A 22,706-nucleotide genomic window follows, 5' to 3' on the forward strand; every position below is an offset into this window, starting at 1 on the left:
ACAGGGAAACCTATAGAAAACTTTTATCTCACCTAGGACAGGTGGGACAACATGAGATACAGAGACTGGAAAATGACAGTACATAATTTTATAATTTATCCTGTCTATTGATTATCACAGACTACAGTCACTTTGTACCACTCCAACATCTACTTTAATTAATTGTATTATTTTCTGTCAAAATAATGTCTAGGATCTTTTCCTTATATACCTGTAAGTATAAAGTATACAAATAAGGAAATAAAAGTTAATTAGTAACGATGTAATAGGATCCTCAGAATTTTACAAAATTACAATCTAATTTGAAAAGATTTTAGTTACAGAAGCTTTTTCTAACTATAAGTGAATTCTCCTTATGGGTATTAAGCAGATTTCTGTTGGTCCATCCATGGACTTTGTATTCTAATGTGACTCTTGTTCTCCTGCCTTGTGATTGGTTTGTTAGTTTGTTTTTAAAGTTTTTGTTTTACAATAGTACTTTTTCAAAATACTTCACTGCACTTTTCTGGGGGGGTTTTATTTTGGGGAGGGCAGAGGGATGTCAGAAGCTGGGACTGCATTTGTTTTCTTTTGTTAATGTGTGAGGGAAGTTATTGAACCAAACTGTTACAATGCTTACTTAACTCTTAGCAATCAGAACCTCACTAAAGGATTATACAGATAATATCTTTTAAAAAGTTTTAAACTTATACCAGTAGTGTTTATGTTTAATTTCCAAGAATCGCCAGATTTTTTCTCATCTTTAGGAGTTGTCGTCAAAAAATGTATTGGGAGGAAGAACTGCAGAGCCTTCAAGAGAATAAATAATAATATTCTGGAAACTTCTTAAGATTACTAGTAACAGAAGCCTGCGAGGTCAGCAGATCTATTTCCTTGCTCTTATAACTCGGCATCTTATATGTGTACAGAGAACCTGTAACTATTAGCACGTGTTCTTCTCAGCTTATCTGGATTCTCCATTTTTCCATTTAACCTTGACCCCTTTTTGTGGTGACCGTTTTTTGGTAGAAGGAGCTTCAGTTCTGGAGTTTGGAACCCACATTGCTCTCAAGCCCAGCCCTGCTTTGTGATCTTGATCAAGTTGCTTACCCTTCATAAGCCTATTTTCTTAATGGAGAAAAAAAATAATCATTTTTTAAAATTTCACAATGAATCAATGGATAATGTATGTGAAAATGTTGGTCTGTATTCTGTTTGAGGTATCCAGACATGACTACCAAATTATTCATATGAGATAAAAGTAAAGAACACCTCTCAAATTTTCTTTTTCTTTAATGATACATCCTAGAAGGATGATCCCAGATTTTTTAATGTTTTCTGACACATCATGTTTTAACTTTGAAATGATTTGTTCCCTTCTTGGGATTGTAATCTTTATCATAGTTCTACCATTCCTTCAAGGAAAGATTTCAGGGCTGGACAGGTAGCACAGTGGTGAAGCATTTGTCTGGCATGTCAAGGCCCAAGGTTCAATCTCCAGCAAGCATCACAAAGGAAAAGCATTTCAACCTGATTTAGCTCAAAAATTACTTTTAAAAGTGAAATAAAGGCTGAGAGTATAGCGGAGTGGTAGAGTACTTGCCTAATATGTGCAGGTCCCTGCGTTTGATCCCTAGAATGTCAAACAACCACAAAATATAAATAAATAAATAAACAGCAATCAGTGTTTCTAGTTACAGTTGTCTCCTAATTGAGGTCTTTAGAATCCAAAAGTATACCTGTTATATTCATAGCATACAAATGGTCTTGTTTTCCCCTAAAATCAGTTGTCATTACTTCCACAAATAGAATAAAAGCTTAAGACTACTTAAAAGACTTTCTAGCAATGAAATTTCATTTTATTATAATAGTGACTTATGGAACTAATAATGTATGCTTTGCATATTTCATCAGTTAAAGAAGTTTACTCTCTTTAAAGCAGTGCCTTTAAAGAGGTGTGTGTGTTGTCCTCCAAGGGAAATGATCAAAGATGTGTTTTAGAATTTTGTTCCTTGCTCCTCAGAATATGAAATTTAAGAGATAGGAAAAACTGCTACTAAATCATGTATTAGGGCATGTATCTGTAGATACTAAGAATAATTAAAGCTTGTACATAAAACTCAAAACAACAAAAAGTTTGTTATAATACATTTTTTTATAGTTATGTATAAGTAAAATTTTTTTAAAGCTCTTTTCTTAACTGAAGAAAACTTACGGCTCAATTCCTTTCCTGGGAAATTCTTTGCTAATTTTATTACTGTAATCTTGTCTTCTTCCATTCCCAGACTTTACCTTATATACTCTTCCTTGATAGTCATTTCCCCCCAAATACCCTGTGATTTCTGAGGCTACTTCTTCCCCTATTGTAATGTAACCCACTCTCTTTTGGTCAAATCTGAGACAGTGGTCTCGTTTCTTAAGCTTTTTGGCATCTCTGTACCATTTGCGTTTTTCCCTTATCTTCCTATCCCTTCCTCAATGATCCTGCCCCTTTCTACTTACCCTGTGTGTTGAGAGCAACCTCATTGTCTTCTTTCTTGTCCCCGGTGGTAAGATCTGGCCCTCCAACTGCTCTGTCTCAATATGCCTTTAGTATTGAGCCATTGACACTGGCTCATGATTTTGTCACTCAGATCTATTTCCAGCACTAGTTTCTCTCTGAACCTCTCTAGTTGGATTCTCCTCAGATCTCAAGGCAGCATGTCCAGCATGTCTGTGTCACTCTCTATTCCAGACTAGCCCATGCTTTCCTTCTCTAGCCAGGGAATACTCAGTTTTTCCATTACTTACCCTTGGAACTTTAGAGTCATCCAGATCCTTCATTCTTCCTCACTTTCAGTTCATCCATCACCAGCGCAGGTGTTCACCCCATCCTCTCTCTCCTTCCCCCCTGCTCCCTCTCCTTCCCTTTTCCCACCCCCCTCTCATCCCCTTCCTCTTCTCTCCTTCCCTCTTCTTTCTTTCTTCTGTATTCCCTTGCATCCAAATTGTTTAAGTTTATTGGTACAGGTGTATAGTATATGTTTATATTTCTTGTGGTAACTGGATAAATGTACATAACACATCTTCCCTTTTTTAGCCCCTTTCCTCCTTCCCCTTCCTATTTACCCTCTTTCTTTTGGGGGGTGGGGGTGGGTATGTTTCCAGTACATAATGTTTACATTCCATGTATGGAGTGCTACATGTACATAACACATCCCAGTTCATTTTTTTTTCAGCATCCCTTATTCCTCCCCTCCCTATGGAGTACTGCTCTGCCATAAAATGGAAACACCTTGAGACCATAATGTTAACTGAAATAAATCGGACACACAAGCTTAAATATCACATCGTTTCTCTTATATGACAAACCCAAAGTAAAAATAAAGAGCAAAATAAGATATAATAGGAAGTAGGGAGATAAATTTTCTCAGAGGGGAAGGGGATGGAGAGATTTTTTTTTTTTTTTTTCCTATCAGGCACTACAATTTCTCTTTACTTCTGGCACCCTTCCTACAGTTTACCTTACACAAAGTTTGAAAGTTAGTGATCCTAAAATACTCTTTCTTCTTATTTTCTGAAGGACCTCCAGTATCTATTTATAGGCAGATGTTCACATCCTTCAGTCTGGAGACCGTCTGCAATGTGGCCAGACTTACTCAAACTTAACTCTTTCCAAACAAGGAGACTCAGCTGCTTTCTCTAAATGCCACATTCATTCTATATTCAGCCTCATTCACTTTGTCAGATTGGAATACCATCTCTACACAAAAATTAAAGTTAAATACATATTTATATAGAAACTTAAAAATAAGTAGGAGAAAAATATACATTCTGTACATGTGAGCATTCCAATCAAATAGAATGTATAAAATAACAAGTTGAGTATAAAAGATGGTGGAAGCACAGCAAAATGATGAAAAACACTTTATTAGACATTAAGATCTGCTAATGATTTAAATTTCAATTTAACAATTAGAAAGTTTCCATGGGGGAGGAAAAATACAGTCTATGCAAAAATCGTTCAGTATTGAGTTCATGTGCATTAGAAGAATTTTGTAGTTTAACACTCTTATGTCTTTATCCCTACTATATTTTCTCTTCTTAACCATATAGTCATATGCTGCATAATGACATTTCGGTCAGTGATAGACCACATGTACCAAGGTGATCTCATAAGGTTATAATAGAATTAAAAAGTTGCTGTTGCCTAGAGACATAGCTCTTGTATTGTCATAGCCAGCACATTACTCAAGTGTGCAGGGATGGTAGTGTAAAGAAACCTATTCCACCAGTCATAAAAGTATAGCATATACAATTATGTATAATGTATAATGCTTAATAACTATATTACTGATGTTTGTATTTACTACACTTTTTATCGTTTAAAAATGCTCCTACTTATAAAAGAAGTTTACTATAAAACAGTATGTTTTGTTACTCTGGCAGCAGCCTCATACATCTAATGTTTATCATAGTTCTTCAACATCAAGAGGCCACACTGAATGAGAGACTTATACCCACCCTCTAGGTTTGTATAAGTATATTCTGTGATGTTTGCCTGACAAGAATCACATGGGCCTGTTGGTATGTACTCTCACAGAACATTTAACAGTTAACAATTATGTATTTTATAAAATTCTGAGTTTCTGCATTTTGGAAAGGCCTTTAGGAAATCTACCCTCCCTAAAGCCTACATGCTATAAGTACTTGTATTTCAAAGATAAAAGGTAAATACCCTAGATACCTCACCAAAAGTTGAATTGTCTGCACTAAGCCACTGCTGTTTGGTTGATAGATTATTTTTTTACATAAATCTACATGTGCCAAAAACATTTTCTGCCTATGATTTCTATAGTTAAAAATATTGCCTTGTCACGTGACTGTATAAATAACATACTTTATTTGGTTAAATTTAGGGAGCTACCAAAATAGCATATTCTTTCACATAGTTAGATAGTTGTATTTTTACCTTGTGATAACCTATATGATATGTTTACCAAAAGCATTACCAAATGATTGTAATTGGCCATTTTCTATTTATTAGAACTTTAGATGTACTTAAAAGTATCCAGTGGGGCCAGGGATTTAGCTCAGTGGCACCACACCTGCCTTGCAAGTGCACCTGCCTTGAGTTCAGTCCCCTGTACCAAAAAAAAAATATATATCCAATTTATTGCATTTGTGAATTGTGCTTCTAGAAATATTCTGGGCATTCTTATTTTATATGTAGCATTTATAAGTTATTTGACACAGAATAAAGGTATACGTATATACATATATATATTGAAAGATGTATATATTTTAGACCATTACATTGTGCCCATGATTACTTAACTTTTTTGTAAAAGGTTAACTGTTGGGCTGGGGATTTATCTCAGTGGTTTCGTCACCTGCTGTGCAAGCGCAAAGACCTGAGTTCGATCCCCGGTACCAAAAAAAAAAAAAAAGGTTTACTACTGAAAAAAAAAAAAAGCCATGTTACCTGGAAGAATAATTTGATGCTCTTATAATTTGTAGTAAAACGATAGAATGCTTCACCTTTGCTGTAGCTGATGTGGATACAATATATGTATACTTGACATATGAGGAAAACATGGAGAAAAAAGTATGAAAAGTACCCTGATGATAATCTAAATGGCATTTTTTAAATTTGTAAGGAATTTTATTGCATTTTGCACATATACTGTGTGGAGAGTTACATCTTAATTGGGTTTTCCTCCCTTAGCAAGATTACTAAGGTCCATGTGGAACTACTTTTTGTTTTCTTTTTTTTAAGTAAAATCTTGAAGTAATAATTAAATAGTTGGAATCCTTAAGGTTTTCTATAGAAATTACAATGAAGTGGGTATTTCACTTAAACAGAAATATATGTTTGCAATAGTTTCAATGGTATTTCACTTATATGAACAAATAAAGTCTATAAAATTTTTTCTCTGATAAATTTGAGGAAAAGTTCTAGTTATAAGTCATCTGAGTTTTGTTCTCTTTAGGAGAGGAACATCGTACTTTTGATGCTACTCTTTTGTTATAACTATAAAGAATGTGTTTGAACCCTATGCAAAACTTCATAAAATTGTGAGCTCAATTCTGTAATAGAAGTGAATAATACATTATAAAGATCACCAGAGGGGGATTTGATAATATATGCTGATTTGTTTTATATGAATAGTCAGAAATCTACCCAGAAATAATCAAGGATAGTCTCGGTCTACCTTTCCATTAACAATCAGGCAAGCTTATTTTTAGACTGTTTTCCTTTCATTCATTGGATGTAGGTCTGTGAATACAAATAGACTTTAATGGTTTTTATAAGATAAAATGGCAAGAAAGAAGCTTGAGTCCATTTCCCTGACTTGCTAAGACATTTTAAAATTCAGATGGCTTATGTACCTTTTAAAGAAGCAGTTATGATTCTAAATATCAGTTACCAATACCATTTTCACTGTTCAGCTCCTAAGGTTTTTGTCTACATTTGTTCTTTTTTAAATCTTTCTTTCCTTACCTTTAGTACCTCTTCCTCTTTAATCTGAATAAGTCAATTATATTTTAAAGTAAATTCTAATAATTTATATTTAAATTCTAGTAATTTATATTTTAAAGTAAATTTAAGACAAAAAGATTTTATTTTCATTCACCTTTGATTACTAAAAATGGTTACATGCATAAAATGATATTTCCTATTAGGGAGGGATTCCTGAATGAGTAAACTGCTGAGGAAAAGGCAAAAGTAGTCTTCCTTTTAATAAAGATGACCTTAGGTCCTGGTGAGATTGGAAAAAAGAAACCTATATCATGCTTACTGAATGTATGTTCAAATGTGCTTACGAAGTTGTTTTATTTATTGTTTTAGATAAAGCAAACCCCAAAACCAACCCTAAAAAAGAATTCTTATGTATTATTAAAAGTGCCAGTAATAAAATATGTATTGTGGTAATGAAGAACCCCACAAGCACTCAAGATTGACATAACCTTTAAAACAAAGTGGAAAACTTTTATTAGAACTGCCAATTCTACGTTCAAATTTATGTCTAAGCACTTTTTGTTACCATAATTAGTACAACTTTCTAAAGTTTTAAAATGTTATTTTTCACTCAGTGACTTAAAATGAGATATTTAAGAGAATTATTTTTATTTGACCAAGGATTTATACGAATTTAGGTGTCTGTGATGTTGCTAAATGCCCTTTTCCTGCTTAGGTAAGATGTGGCTTTTTCACATGCTTTTCAAAATCCCACAGCATGTTTTCCAACTAATAATTTCTACTCTTAAAAATAATCTCCTAGTTCAATTATAGGGTTCTCAAGAGAGTAAAATACCTCATAATTTAATAACTTTTTAAGTAAGCAAAGTTAGCACATTTACCTAATCCTCACACCATTCTTTTGAATTAATATGGAAATCAATAATTATCCCCCTTAAAAGATGGGAAAACTGAAGCACTATGAAGTAAAAGTCTGGCTGAAGGTTAGAGTAACCAAAGCAAAAATACGGGTATTCCAACTGTTGTTCCAGTGTACTCCTGTTATTCCTCTCACCTTGAAAAAAATATGGCACTTAAAAATTTACGTTGTCATAATTCTGAATCTCTGCTGAGCAAGGCTGGATAATGTTAAAATTTAAAAAGAAAAATTACAAACCCATGTTTAATTAGGAAAGGGAATACATATGAAGATTTTAAGATCATTGATGCCATTTAGTGAAATAAATTGTTTTATGAACAATGTCAGGTTGTCCTAGATAGCACTAATTAGAAAGAGTATACAAAGAATGTTTTAAACACTCGTGGTACAGTAATGTACCATTAAGTTGGTACTAAGCTACACCACAGTAAAAGTCATACATATTGTATGTTGACATACACTGAGAAGAGTGACAAGAGTTTTCAATAATTATTTTAGAAAATTGTTCAATTTTTTTGCTAATATTTATCTGAATATAAGACCTATAAAACAAGACAAGGAAGCATTGAGCACAGAGGCTGTTCATGCCCAGAATCCAAAAGTCGGGTCTTTGTTTTTCCCTCTGGTCATGAGGGTTATTAACAGAGCAGTGGCTTTTCAGATGGTGCCAATCCTGTGATGAGGCACTTGAAGAGTTTGAAGGTTAGGGCATGTGAAATAAGGGGCTGGAAGGAAGCATGCTGCAATTCCATTGGAAGCAAAAGGGAGCGTAGGTCCATAGAATACTTCTTCTTTGCCCTCTCTGCTTACATCTAATACCTACAAAAGAAGAAAAGATGAGTAAAGAAAAGAGTAAATCTGTATACATTTAAAAGCAAGCCCGAATGAAACTCAGTTATGCCACCATTACTGTACTTTAGGGGTTGTTTGTTTTCCATCCTAGAGAGATTTTAAGTTCCTACTAAGTGCTAGGCTATGTGTGTCCATGTATACATCTACTGTACGCTAATATTTAATCTTCAGAACAGTGATAAGGTAGGTGATAGCTTCATTATAAAACTGCCTTTGACCAATTAAGTTACATTCAAACTACTTGTAGTTTTAGGCTGTGTCATAATATTGGCTTACAAATCTTCATCTGTGAAATGAAGAAAACAAGACCTTGCAGCTTTCCTGTGAAAATCGGTGACATCTAGCTAAGCGTCTGGTATAAAGTAGATTGTTTTAACAGCTTGGTAGCAGTTTCGAAATTAGGTTAGTTGATTGTGGAAATTTTTACTCATATTTCCACTTCAAGCTGGAGTTCTGTCTCTTTTATTGTATGGCATTGCTTCTTTGTTAAGTTTGTGCCTGCTGTCACTGAACTGAATCTGATGTAATCTTACTACTGGGAAAATTCTTTCTTCAGGAAACTGATGTCCTCCCATTTGTCAAACTCATCAGGCTCTTTCTAGCCCTCAGTTATCTTAATCTCTCTTCATTTGGCTTTCTTCTAACCTCACTTAATACCTTGCCTCCCTTTTGGGTTCCATAATTTAACAATAAATAAAAATTGGTCATTGACATTGCCTTTTTGCTATCCACCATTGGTCTCATTTCCTCATCTGCCTTCTAAATACAGGTGTGGACCCCCAATATTCCAACCACAAACCTCTTGGTATCCTTTACTGATTTTGTCTGCTCCCATGGCTTTATCTGTCACCTCCATAGTTAACTGAAAAGCCTTTCACTGTAATAATTCATTATTTTAGATGGAAGAAGCCCTTGAAATTTGAGTATCCAAGCTCATAAAAGGAGAAATTACTAAGTCCTTGAATAAAAGATCAAACTTTTAGCTGTTTTTTTTTCCTCAAAAGGATGTTTAGTTGACCCAGCCTATTGAATAACATACCCTGTCACTACTAATTTAAAATATCCCTTACATTCTCAATATGAACTTTATTTTCTCATTAACTTACATATCTTAAGTGTAACACCTATTGTTGTTTTGACTGGGTAAGGAAGGTCTCTCCATCTGTTTTCAAAATTTTCGTTATTATACCTGTTGTCTCCCAAATGAATTTTAAGATAAGTTTGACAAGTATTACTTGACCACTCCATGAAAATAAAAGGAAAATCAGTGAGATTTTTTATTAATGTCATTAAATATAGAAAGTAGACATCATTTCATACTCACCACAACTCTATAAGATTAACTGTTGTCTTCAGTTTGCGGAGAAGAAAGTAATAACTAGTGGTAGAGGAGCCCAGTATTTGAGTTCAAGGATGCAACCCAGAAAGCAAGGATTCAGTGCCTTTATTGTATCCCTCCCCCCAACTGAATACATTTTTTAGGAGGTGAAATAATCATTGAGAGAGCTTTTGTCTGGTACCCTAGGCCAACAGGGACTGCATATGTTAAGCAGATGTAATGTATTTAATCTGAGAAGGGAAAAGGAAGCATTGGCAGTTTTTCTCCAAAACACTACCCTGTAAACTGGCAGAAGAAAGTGTTTGGAAGAAGGCGGTGCCAGATTGGCACCCTTCAAAAGGAAATAATAGTAAATGAAGAAAATAGAAGTGATCCTGAGAACAGACTAATCACTTACACACTTATGCAGCTGCTCCCTCATGTACTGCTTGTCACCCATGGCACATCAAATTAGAGTCACACTTTGGTGCCAAGCATGTTCTTACATATCCACAAAATGAACTAGGGCACCTTCACTTTTGTAAGGTATCTTTCCAATATTTCCCATGAATCTTTATTATTAATTAGTCCAAATCTCATTCTTTAAACAAGTATTAGTTTAAGAGCATTTCAGCTTTTCTCTTGTTTGGATCATCCTTGCGATGAAGTCTGTACCAAATCCGAGCAGTAGCAGGAAATAATATGCTTTCTTAACATCTCACATGCATCTTCCCAGGTGACTAGTGATTGTTAAATGAACGTGGATTAGGGTCCAGAAGGAGCATTCTAATGAGATATTGGCTGGTATTTTCGAGAGCAAAAAATGAGTTTAATCTTTGTGGATGTTAATGGGACACTCTCTGAAGTATTCAAGTATGGTCTTTAATAATTGGCCATGCTCTCAGGTTAATGGTTTGTACATTAATCATGGGCTGAGAATTATTTTTGTCATATAAAAAGTTTAAATTTTGATGTTATTAGTATCCATAGAGTGTTCACTACCACCACCTTACACTTTTCAATCCACTGTTTTGTACTTAGGAATTTCTACTCTCTAGACCACATTTTCTCATAAACACTAATTTAGTCTCCCATTAACTTGCTTCTTAGTTGATAGTCTTCCAGCAGGTAGTAAAGAAGTGGGCTGCTTTTGAAAACTACGTAGCTAGTCTCCCCAACCATCAGTATATTACTGTTGAGCGCACTAAAATAGATCTATAGCACCCATAAAATACAATATTTGAGTTTTAGTTTAAAAAATGATACAAGTAACCAGCTGTCAGTAACTAAAATGCAAGATACAAGGTAAATGATAAGTCTATAATCCATGACTTTTACCTCAAATATCTCTAAGTGATGATCCTGTGCCAGTATGGACATAATCTGTGAACAGGAAAGGCTCTTTAAAACATTTGTCATATTTATCTGTGCTTTTTAGCATATGCCAGCCAAGGGAATAAATAAAATTTGCAAGAGGATTTGTTCTGTTCATCAAAACGACTACTGGTATACAACACTACCCATATGCTGACTTTTTTAAAAAATGCAAATACATTGGAATATTTTATTATACAATCCCAAGTGATACTTAATCCACTATACAGTTGTTGTTTGAAGATTGTTTACTCCCTTCAAATCCCTTTAATCCTGAGGATACTCTTGAATATCATCAGTGATTCAAAACATACTTTTTTTTGTTACTGAGGCTCGAACTTGGGACCTTTTGTTTGCAAGCCAGGCACCGGAACCACTGACCACTGAGCTAAATTCCCAGCCCTCAAAATCTACACTTCTACACCTTCATCTCTTGAGGGTAGGTTCTGGCTGGGAAAAATCAAATAGCATTAGCAAGAAATTGGTGTATAAAAGAAGTGATCATGTTAAAAGTTCTTTGGGCACAAAAATAAATATATGACTGTGAAGTTTTAAAACTATGCCAGAGCAGCTATGGAATTTTTTTTTCTTTTTTTTGTATTGGGGATCAAACTCAACCTTGCACTTGCAAGGCAGGCATGGTGCCATTGAGCTAAATCCCCAGCTGGAGAAATTTTTGAACTATGACAGTACTCTGGTCTTCCAAACTTGATATGAATACATAGTTTATTCTCCCATGTTTTGGCTTCAACTTGTTTTGTTCCTTGAACTAGTTTGATTCTACAATTAATAGAAATGTATTTAAAATTTACAAATTTGCTTCACAATAAACCCAAACCTACTCAACATTTAAAAAATGTTCTGTCACTATAGAACATTACCTGTTGCCCAATTCAGTGCTTTATCAATTCTGAAAAGTGAAAATTAAAAGAAATGTAAAAGACGAAACTGCCAGATAGATGCTTAGATGAAGTCTAGAACCATTCTGTGGGAGAAAACCCTTTGCTCCTTTGTGAATAACCAAAAGATAAGGCTAAGCTCATGTACAAGGCCCCATTTAACTCAAAATCTTAGGTACTTGGTATATGTGTGCAGCTTTGATAATTTTTTTCTACTTTATTATTGTTCATTAATTTCCTCTTACATGTCTTCCATGAGCTTATTTTTTTATTCATTTTCTAACTTACTAAGCTATATTTATTCTCTTAAGCTTTAGTATGTATTGGTTTCATTACATTCCCACACAGTTGTGGGAGTTTTTTAGTTTCCCTAACTTTAGCCCATAAATTATGTGGCAGTTAATGGTTTGTAGATTAATCTTGGGTTAATGTGTTTTACTATTTCTAGATAAATAAGAGCTTGTTTAGTTTTTTGTTAAATTCAGAGTTAATTGCATTATATTAATGAACATAATACTATATAATACTTAATTTTTGAAACTAAGTTTTTCTTAATATTATCCCTTGTGTAAATGTTCCATGTATACTAAGAAAAATATATTCTGACTCTTTAACCCAGAACTCATCCATTTGGCTAAACATGTAAATTATGTTTTTCATACCTATTCTTACCCTTGCTGATTTTTTTTTACTTGATCTGTGTGAATCATAGAAATATGTTAAAATCTCCAGACAAACCTTTAACAAGACAAGAGAAAAAGAGTACTGTGAATGTAAGTGGACATTTAAGGACAACACACAGCTAGATACTAGCAACTTTGAAACCATAGATAATGTAGAAATTTTTCTTTAAAATATATACTTTATGAGATGTGACTGAAGAATGAAAGAACCCAAAAAGTTATGTAACTGTTCAAGATACTGAAGCAATTTAAAATCTTCCCACAAAGATGAAAGTCGATAATGTGTGGCTATAAGTAGATACTTTTCTAGATGTCAGGAGAGAGATCGGGCCTATTACATTTCAGTATTTTATCAGAGAACATATAGGAAACTATGGTAAGAGTTATAAAATAATGAGAGTAACATCATACACACACACACATATACACACAAAGGCTATTGCTCTTCTGAAACACCCAGCTAACAACCAGCCTGGCTGCTCACATGCCAACATGCCAACATTATTTCTTGGGGGCAGAAGCTTTCCTCTTCAGATCAGCCAGAAACCATTACTGTTCACAGCCTCTACCAGGAAGGAAAAACACTTTTGCAGGTACCACTTATGGAAATGAACAATTTGCAATACAGAAAATAAGGCAATGTTATGAAAAGGAAAGGACCAAAAGCCTCTTTCTACATGTAAGTATATCCTTCAGGAGCTGCATTACAAAATGTAACCTTACTGAACCACTTGAGCAAACTTCAAAAGGAACTTCAACCACTCACCTGGATACAAGCCAGAGGCTCATTTGTCCAAATTGAATATCCGCCAACTAAATATATTCTCCCATTATGGACAGCAACTCCAGATTCATTCTGGCCTAAAGTAAGGAGAGTTGAATAAAAAGACAAAAATGCATTTCTTACATGTTTTAATTAACCCTTTTGCTACTAAGGGATAGTTTTTCCATGTGGGACATTTGTATACTGCATGAGATTTTTGGAGCAATTAATCACTGCCTCCAGTACTTGGGAAAATAAGGCACTATTTCCTAGAGAGTGAATGTGTTGAATCATAACTAGGTCAAAACACTAATTACCAAACAAACTTAGTAATACAGCAATAGTAAGCTATCTGGAACTAAAGAGTTATATAATACATTGTATATCATTAATTTATAGTGGCAGAAATAAGGTATGTTTTAGAAATGCTAAACAACCTACCTACACATTTTTTAAGCCAAGTAAAAGCAAAGCAACAGCTGCAACCTAAAGAACTCAATAAAAGGGAGCCATGCCCCTAAGCATGCCCCAAATGAAGACAAATAGCAGGAAAAGAAATGATAAAGTTGCTACCTTCCCTTTCTTTACATACACAACAGTTTTAAGATTATATTAAAGTTCCCGAGCTGGGACCAGCCTGGATAATCCCTAGGTACTGACATGCCAAAATGATGAAAGGTTTCTCCTCCCATTTCAAAAAAGAACAACTCTACCATATATTCTTCCCTGGAGGCCATCAGAGAGTGAAAGAGTCTCTTTATGGATGAGCCTACACAGGATTGGCTGGATCCTATAGCAGGCAGAATCAGATCTAGGGATTGAGGGTCTAAGTTACCACTACAACTAAGCTAAATACAGTGGGCTTCAAAAATCATTTTGAAAAACTCAAGCATCTTAATACATATCCAGTTATGCTCTCAATGTTGCTTTCCCCAGCAGCAACTGTGAATGATTAAATACCCACTCTGCATATTAAAGTGTCCTCAGGAAGTAATCTAACCCCGTTTTGTGATTTTTCTATTATTTGAGCAGTCCTGGAGGACTCTGATGATTCAGTTAATAATGCAAAATGACAAGGGAGAAAAAGTTTTCAATTCCAAACAGAAACACCAGGAATATGTTGTTTGCTGCTGCTTTTTTTTTTCTCTCTGGGACAAAGTTGGGCCACTCCTAGGACTGCCCTCTGGAAATGCTTACATGAGGATGTGTGGCCAGAGGCACAGCCAACCCCCTCTGAACAGATCTACTCTAAGGTTTAATTTCTAGAATACTACACAGACTGATAGTGATAAGTAATGAAAGCCATTTTTATAAGGTCAAGAAATAAAAGGACTGAACAGAAATAAAAAATAAATTGCTTCTGTAAAAGATAATTAACTCTTTCAGTACCTTGTTCCTCCTACATATATCAAAGTTCTTAAGTAAATATTGACTGATTATTGACATGCTTCCCCCAGTCACATAAGAATGTGCACAAACGTAATTCAGGCCCTGCGTAACTAGGTCCCCAGCCACCTGAACAAGTCCAGTTTTGTAGTAAGATAATCACACCTTTCTGCTTAATAAGAGCTAGTTGCTCTATCCATTTTGCACTTATTTAGGGATGCATTAAAAGTATGTAAGAAAACAAGTTTGGCAACTTCTTGAATTTGATCTTTTTTCATTTAATTAAAGATACTTGCCAGTCAACAGATTGAAATTACAACGTGTCCACTGGTCAGTGTCAATGTTATAAGAATCTATATGACGCACAAGGATCCGGTCATTATTGTAGTCAAGGTCATTGCCTCCAAGAACATAAAGCTTCCTTTGGACAGCAGCCATGGAATGGTAGACCCTTCTCTGCAGCATGGGGCTGCGGGTTATCCACTTATTCTGAAAAATGAAATTCAAGTGCATTCTGTTAATAGGAGACCTGCTTGGCAGAAAACAGTAGGTGGCTCATTAGTAGTGGGAACCTTAATGTTTATCAACCACATTCTATTTTGCATTTCAAAATGAAAACATTAAAATTTTACAAGGGGTAACATTAAAATTTTTCAAGATGGTTTTCTTACCCAATTCAGAGAATTTATACATGGAGATTAAGAGTGAAAGAGCCTGGCTTGATACACTGAATAGTGATGTAATGTTTAAGAAAACAAGTCTCTAGAATCAGAATGCCTGAGTTATCTGATTCTGGGCCATTTTCTTTAACTTCTCTGTGATTATTTCTTTGTATGTAAAATGAGGATAATACCTATCTGAATGTTGTGAAGATTAAATGAGCTAATGCACCTAAAGAATTCAGAAAAATGCCTACCACATAACAAATGTCCAACACGTTCACTTTTTTAAAATACTGTAATAATCACTGGGTACCTGAGGCTCCTAGATAAAACTCCAGTGAGGGTGGCTTTGTTGTACTTTCCAAATTCACCTTTGATCAGTGGATGAGCTAAGATTTGATTCAGTAACAAACCTCCCACATTTTCTTTTTTATCAGCTTCCACTATACACTTATTTACAACTCACAATTTAACATTCACTGTTACATCTGCCAAACTGGGAAAATTTACTTGTAGGCACTTATTTATTTATATTGGTATAAAATCAAGTTTTGTATGAGAATTTTAGGGAATAACGAAACCTTTAATATTTGGTTCTAGGGCACCCTCAATAATGAGAAGGGCATGCCAAGCTTGCTGTTTCAAGTATAATATAAATTGTAAAATTAGATAAAAATCAAATAAGACTTTAAATCTCAACTAAGTAACTGGTAGGTAAGTATACCAAGAAATGGACAGGTAAATAAACCTGACCATTTTCTTTCTCCATAAACATTAAAAATACAGGAAGAATTCAGTTTCTTTTTTGCCAAGAAAAATTTGGATTTCGACCAGAAAAATCTTGGGATGTTTTGAATACATAGAATTTAACCAGTTCACAAAGCTGTGAGGAAAGAAACAAACAACAAAAATGTTTTATAAACATTGGCATATACACTGTAGGCATATATACTACATCATTTCATTTCTAGTTTCTCTTTTTTTTTTTTTTTTTTGGTACCGGGGATCGAACTCGGGTCCTTGCACTTGCGCAGCAGGCAGTGAAACCACTGAGCTAAATCCCTGGCCCTTCTAGTTTCTCTTTTAAAGATATACTCCAGAAAAAAAGTTGTACAGTTTGAACATTCTGTTCCCTATTTGAGTCAATAATATCCTTCCAATCAAATATCTTCTAAATTATCAAGCCTTTTTTTCAGATATTTTGCTAATATCTTTAATGCATTATACTTGAGTAAATTTTAAAATTCTGATGATGCTTTTCTTAGGTGCTGTCTAGGAGACAACCCATTACAGCATTTGGAATCAGTGTTTACATTAGCAGTCTAGTCCCCTGCCACAGACTATAGATGCCATCTGGTTTGCAAAGCCTGCTTACATCCCCGGATTATATCTTTAGCTTCCTTTACTGCAGTGCCTGCCAGGTGAGCCACCAACCACTGCAAAGGCAAAGAAACAGGCCTGGTGGGGTCATTCCTAATAAGCTAGCACGTGAATACTAATCAGTGGTGGGGAAGCAGAGGTGACCCCTGTCTGCCTGTTGGCAGGTAGCTATGTGCTCTGCGGCAGATGGCAGGCATTATCGACTCTCCACAAAGGCCTAGAAGAGAAATAAGCACCAGGGCTGAGTGATAGAGTTATTGAGATTCTGAGCAAGATACAAGCAGATGTGATGTTTGCCAGTACCCACCGTAAACAATATGCCAGCAGAATTCTTAAAAAGAGCATGTGTGTACAAACATGAAAATGCGCTCATTTGTGCAATGTTAACACCTTCCTTCCTCTTTAACCATGTATACACCAAACTCAAGAATTCATGATCCCTCTGGAAGTAAATCACTAATGGATAATTGTGTATGAAATTTATAGCTTCTAATAACATCAGAAAGCATATTTTGTGAAAAGAAATGATTTCCTCATATTTAGAATCAAGTAATTATTAAAACAAAGATACCAAGTACACTGAGAACACTCTGGACCTATCTTCAGTGGCCAATCCTGACTTGGACTGCCAAAGTCAACCCGTCATCTCATATCCCAATACTGTACCTTCAGCCAATAAATTTTTTTTTTTTTGGTACCGGGGATCGAACTCGGGACCTTGCGCTTGCGAGGCAGGCGCTGGAACCACTGAGCTAAATCCCCAGCCCACAAGCCAATAAATATTAAACCTCCAAATTAATTGGGATATTGTCATAAGTAAAAAATAACTAACCAAATCATAGAAATGGTAAAATTCAGCAGATATCTGGCAAAGCCTATATATTTTGGTAGAAAGAAATAAAAATATTTCCTTTTTTGAGGAAAAAGTCATTAAATATGCATGAGAAGTAAATAGAAGAAAGGACTGGCAGCATCACAATGATTCTAATTCAGAGCCTAGCTATGAGATGGAAAACTAGCTGCTAGCTGTTAGACGGAAAACTTCTCAGATACTTGACTTCAAATTTCTCCCACATATTATTATAGAACATTTTGGTTATATTAAGTTAAATAATATTTGATTTGAAAGTTAAACTATAAGCATGTTCCCCTCCTAGACTAGTACCCCTTCCAGGATATAGGTATAGAACAATCAAAATCCTTTCTACATTATGCAAAACTGAAATGGTGCAGCATTGTGCATAGCATAAAACTAGAGAAGTGGAAATTTTCTAGCAAAATAGAAAACAAAAGGCAGTTTACCCAGATGTTTTCTTTTCTCTCCATAAGCATGTATATGTATTTACACTTGGCATTCCAGTTACTCAGTCCTGTGGAAATCTTTTAAAATTCATCTTAATGAAGGTAATTAGCTTTTTATATGTGATTCTTACCTGGTTAGATTCATACACCATTAATCTGTTCTGATACTGTGCTGTGTTAGTTACTCCACCTGTAATGGAATAACATGTGTTGGAACTTTTCATGAATAAGAAATGGGGTATTTCAACATAAGAATGAGATACACTAAAGGAAAATTAGCTACTGCTAAGAGGCTGTATACCTTTCACAGGCGAACCTATGACATAATTAAGAAATTTACTGTTGAAATAGTTAATTTTGAAACTTCAGAAGCAATCCAGTTGAGAGCATACAAGTATGCTGACATTACCAAGAGGTTCCCAATTCTGACACACTGCTCTGTGTGACTGGAACAATGGGCAAAGTGTAGGGAGGGAGGGGGGTGAACACAAAGATAAATCTATATAATAACTTATGCCAGTGTCATAGTTACATGGGAAATTCTTGTCCTTAGCTAAAACAGCAAATTTAAAGCTCTAACTTCTGTATTAACAAAGAAATATCTTTATATATGGATGAACCAATAGCAAAAGGCATTACTTATCAGAAGAGATCTGGAGTCAGTGCTAGCCAACAGAATAATGAGAACCACAGATGTAAGTTATGTGCAATTATAAATTTTTCAGTAACTATGTTAAAGCAAAAAGGAATGGTGAAATTAAATAACAAATTTTATTTACTCTTAGTATAGCCAAAATATTATCATTCCAATATGAAATCAACATAAAAATTACTGAGATATTTTATGTTCTTTTTTCATACTACATTTCCCAAATCCGGGGTGTCTTTTTGTATCATCCCTAAAAAATAACAGGCATTTAGCATCATGTCCCTGAAATACCCCTTTTGTGTTTCCAAGACTCTTGCAAGCAGCCAGGAACTGGAATATCCATATAGCATTATCTGAGGGAGACTGGAAACTGGGCAAACTAGAGATACTTATAGAAACTGCCTTCCTGCCCATCTGCTAAGTCAGATGTTCCTTGGAATGCTGGTCATACAATGGAGCATAGTGAGGTAATGATGTCACTGCTGTATAGTTCAATCTATAAAATGCCCTCCCTGCAATAACTGTGCAGAATAGCAATGCAGAGTGCTTCAGTCTAGCTAACCAACAGTGAATACTGTACTTGGAGCTCTCTCGCTGTTTTCCGGTCTGGCCCTCTGTCCCTGGATATTCTGGTGACTTCCTCTCTAGCACCCCACCACAGGACTCTAGCAATTTCCTGTTTGACCAGCTGCCCAGGACCTTCTGGCAATTAACTAGTCCCGCTTTTTTCTCCTGGACATTCTTGGTATGTTCTAGTGACTTTCTTGTGTAGCCCACCACCACTGGACTATCCTTTTCTGCTAGTAAAACTCAACTTTACCTTTTCCTGTTGATCTTATCTCTGAGTATTTTCTCCTATCTGTCAGCAACCTACTCCACTGCCCCAGCATATCTGATGCAGCACAAATGGACCACATTTCAAATATTCAGTAATACACTTATGGATAACAGCTAACAAATTAGCACAAATGTAAAGTTCTACATGCCGTTGTAGTCAAAATAAAATATGAAACTCTTGATAATGCTTAGGTCCAAGAGACATGAGACAGTCTGCTTAATAAAAACCCACAAAAGAAAGTGATATGCTGCCACAAGTACAAAATTCTACATCGGACTTCAAGTGATGGGTCACAAGTCAAAACACAGGTGCACAAAATATTTTATAAAATTAGATTATATATATAAGTTGTGTATGAAACAAATGAATTTTGTACTTAGACTTGGTTTCCATTTCTAAAATGTCTCCTTATATATAAGCAAATATCCCAAAATCTGAACTAATCCCAAATCCAAACACTTCTAGTCCTAAGCATTTTGGATAAGAGATACTTGTTTTCATACATGTTATGTACAGTAAGTCCTATAAAACCAGAATTTTTAAACTGCAATTTTTATCACCATATGGAAAACTTCTAAAGAATAATACATAAAATCCTACAATGAGAAAAACTTAGGTGAAAATAGGAATATGAGGACCAAAAACAGTCTTTCTTTAGAAATAGTACCTTATACATAGTTCTAGACACAAGGGTAAAATGAATAACATTCTTACTTTTAAAAGTATCACAATAAAGCCAGGTAATTTTTCAATAAAGATCTGAAATTGAGGCAGACTAAGGAATAATAAGACTTATTTTAATTTTAAAAATCTGTACTGTTACAGACTATGAAGGCCTTAACATTCCCCCCTAGCTTTAGTCTGCTTCCTACCACTAAGACCCTGACCTCCCTTTTTGTAAACCAATTACTTCACAAAAATAGAATTATAAATTTTTTCTCTACCTCTTTGACATGTAAATGATGTAAGTCATCTTGAAAAACCACTCACCACTTTTACCACTCAAAAACTCTTCAAGGATTTGGGAGCCATCCCTTTAAAAAAGTAATCATCATGAAGACAGAACATTATCTCCTAGTTTCTATGGAAGAATAGTAGTCCAATTCTGATTCACACAAATTAGCAAACATAGATGGCCTAGTCACAGAGAAAAAAGTTCCAAACTCAGGAATAATTGAATGTACTCAATGTACCCATTGATCAACTTTCCCCAAAAAAGCCCTTTATTACTTTCCTACTTACACCAGTGGTTGGTTAAAAACGACCCTCTTAAAAACCTCTTGTTTCAAAGGAGTTGATTCCAAACTTCATTCTAATCCTCTCCCCTCTTGAAATGGTCTTGTCTATCTAATTTTTCCAGTGCCGTTTTTGACATTTCGAATGCTTCAAGTAGATCTCTGCAATCGACTTCATGGCCAAGAATCAAGTAAACCAGAATCCAGAGGATCAGTGCCTAATTCTCAACTGAGCTGAAATAAAATACTAATGGGTCAGGAGTAGCAATCTTATTTGCAGACAAAGTAGATTTCAAACCAAAACTAATTAAGAGAGACAAAGATGGTCACTACATCCTTGTGAAGGGAACAATCCAAGAGGAAGAGATGACAATCATAAATATATATGCACCAAATACAAATGCCCCCAACTATACAAAACAAATATTAATGGGCATGAAAAACCAAATAAGCACTAATACACTTATGTGCAGGACCTCAATATCCCACAATGACAAATGGATCATCTAGACAAAAAGTTAATGAAATTCTAGAACTGAACCAAGCTACTGAACAAATGGACTTAATAGATGTTTACAGAGTATTCCACCCCACAAAATCAGAATACACATTCTTTTTGGCTGCACACGGGTCATTCTCTAAAATAGACCACATGCTAGGTCATAGGACATGTCTAAGTAGAGGTAAAAGAATTGAAGTTATCCCCTGTATATTAACAGACCACAATACAATAAAATTGGAGATCAATAACATAAGAAACCGCACCCCTCCCCAAAACACATGGAAATTGACTAACACCCTCCTGAAAAACCAATGTGTAACAGAGCAAATTAAAGAAGAAATTAGACAATTTCTATGAGTAAATGATAATGCCAGTATAACATACAAGAATCTATGGGACACAATGAAAGCAGTTCTATGTGGGAAATTCGTAGCAGTGAAGGCCCATATTAGGAAAACAGAGAGAACTCGAACACCCTAATGCAGAACCTCAAGCTCCTAGAAAAAGAAGAGCATAACAAACCCAACGCTCCTACAAGAGAGGAAATTATAAAGATCAGAGGAGAAATCAATGCAATAGAGACAAAGAGAAGTACACAAAAAAATCAATGAATCAAAGACTTGGTTTTTGAAAAGAATAAAATCAAGAAACCTTTAGCCAACCTTATCAAAAAAGGAAATAAAAATCTCAAATCCATGCAGTTAAGAACAAAAAAGGTAGAGTCACAACAGATCCAGCAGAAATCCAGAGGATCATCAAGACCTACTTCGAGAACCTTTACTATTAGAGTACAGAATGGAAAACACAGAAGAAATGGATAGATTCCTAGATACATACGAATTGCCAAAGTTAAATGAAGATATAGAAATTCTAAACACCCCAATTACAATGAGTGAAATTGAAAATGTAATTAAAAATTTACCAACAAAGAAAAGAACACGTCCTGATGGCTTCACTGCTGAATTCTACAAGACATTTAAAGAAGAACTATTGCCATTACTCTTTAAACTCATCAAGGAAATTGAAAGGAAAGCAATACTTCCAAATTCATTCCTGGAAGCAAGTGTTACTTTGATTTCAAAACCAGGGAAAGACCCAACCGAAAAAGAGAACTACAGGCCAATCACCCTAATGAACATAGATGCAAAAATCCTCAACAAGATACTGACAAACAGAATACAGAGGGTCATCAGAAGATCATACACCCTGACCAACTCGGATTTATCCCAGGGATACAAGGATGGTTCAACATATGTAAATCAATAAATGTAATACACTATATTAACAGAGTCAAGGACAAAAACCATATGATCATCTCAATAGATGCAGAAAAGGCATTCGACAAAATCTAACACCCATTCATGATAAAAACCCTACAGAAAATTGGAATAGAAGGTCTTTATCTCAACCTGATTAAGGCCATCTATGAAAAACCAATAGCCAACATCATACTAAATGGTTAAAAACTGAAAACTTTCATGCTAAAATCAGGAACAAGACAA

The 22,706-nt window shown here is 35.0% G+C and overlaps 2 protein-coding genes across 10 annotated transcripts in view; one reads left to right on the top strand and one right to left on the bottom strand.

Annotated features, from left to right (window-relative positions):
• Positions 1 to 4,793, top strand: part of Mms22l (MMS22 like, DNA repair protein) — a 135,655-nt gene extending 130,862 nt beyond the window's left edge. For all 4 annotated transcript variants that reach the window (XM_004862496.3, XM_087187958.1, XM_087187957.1 and 1 more), the window contains one exon: positions 5 to 4,793. In XM_004862496.3, coding sequence (XP_004862553.2) covers positions 5 to 86 — 82 coding nt within the window. In that variant the 3' untranslated portion in view covers positions 87 to 4,793. The remainder of the gene's footprint in view (positions 1 to 4) is intronic.
• Klhl32 (kelch like family member 32) overlaps positions 3,869 to 22,706 on the bottom strand; it is a 223,595-nt gene continuing 204,757 nt past the window's right edge. For 4 of the 6 annotated variants that reach the window (XM_087187960.1, XM_087187961.1, XM_013078774.3 and 1 more), the window contains 5 exons: positions 18,112 to 18,170; positions 14,933 to 15,125; positions 13,254 to 13,348; positions 10,870 to 10,914; positions 3,869 to 8,180 (listed from right to left, as the gene is read on the bottom strand). In XM_087187960.1, the coding sequence (XP_087044086.1) occupies positions 8,019 to 8,180; positions 10,870 to 10,914; positions 13,254 to 13,348; positions 14,933 to 15,125; positions 18,112 to 18,170 (554 nt within the window). In that variant the 3' untranslated portion in view covers positions 3,869 to 8,018. The remainder of the gene's footprint in view (positions 8,181 to 10,869; positions 10,915 to 13,253; positions 13,349 to 14,932; positions 15,126 to 18,111; positions 18,171 to 22,706) is intronic. The other 2 variants (XM_004862500.3, XM_004862498.3) reach the window with 1 other exon arrangement.

The sequence above is a fragment of the Heterocephalus glaber genome, unplaced genomic scaffold, assembly GCF_053883595.1.
Source record: "Heterocephalus glaber isolate CG9 unplaced genomic scaffold, H.glaber_assembly_v1.0 deba00001523, whole genome shotgun sequence".
Taxonomy (NCBI): Eukaryota; Metazoa; Chordata; class Mammalia; order Rodentia; family Bathyergidae; genus Heterocephalus; species Heterocephalus glaber.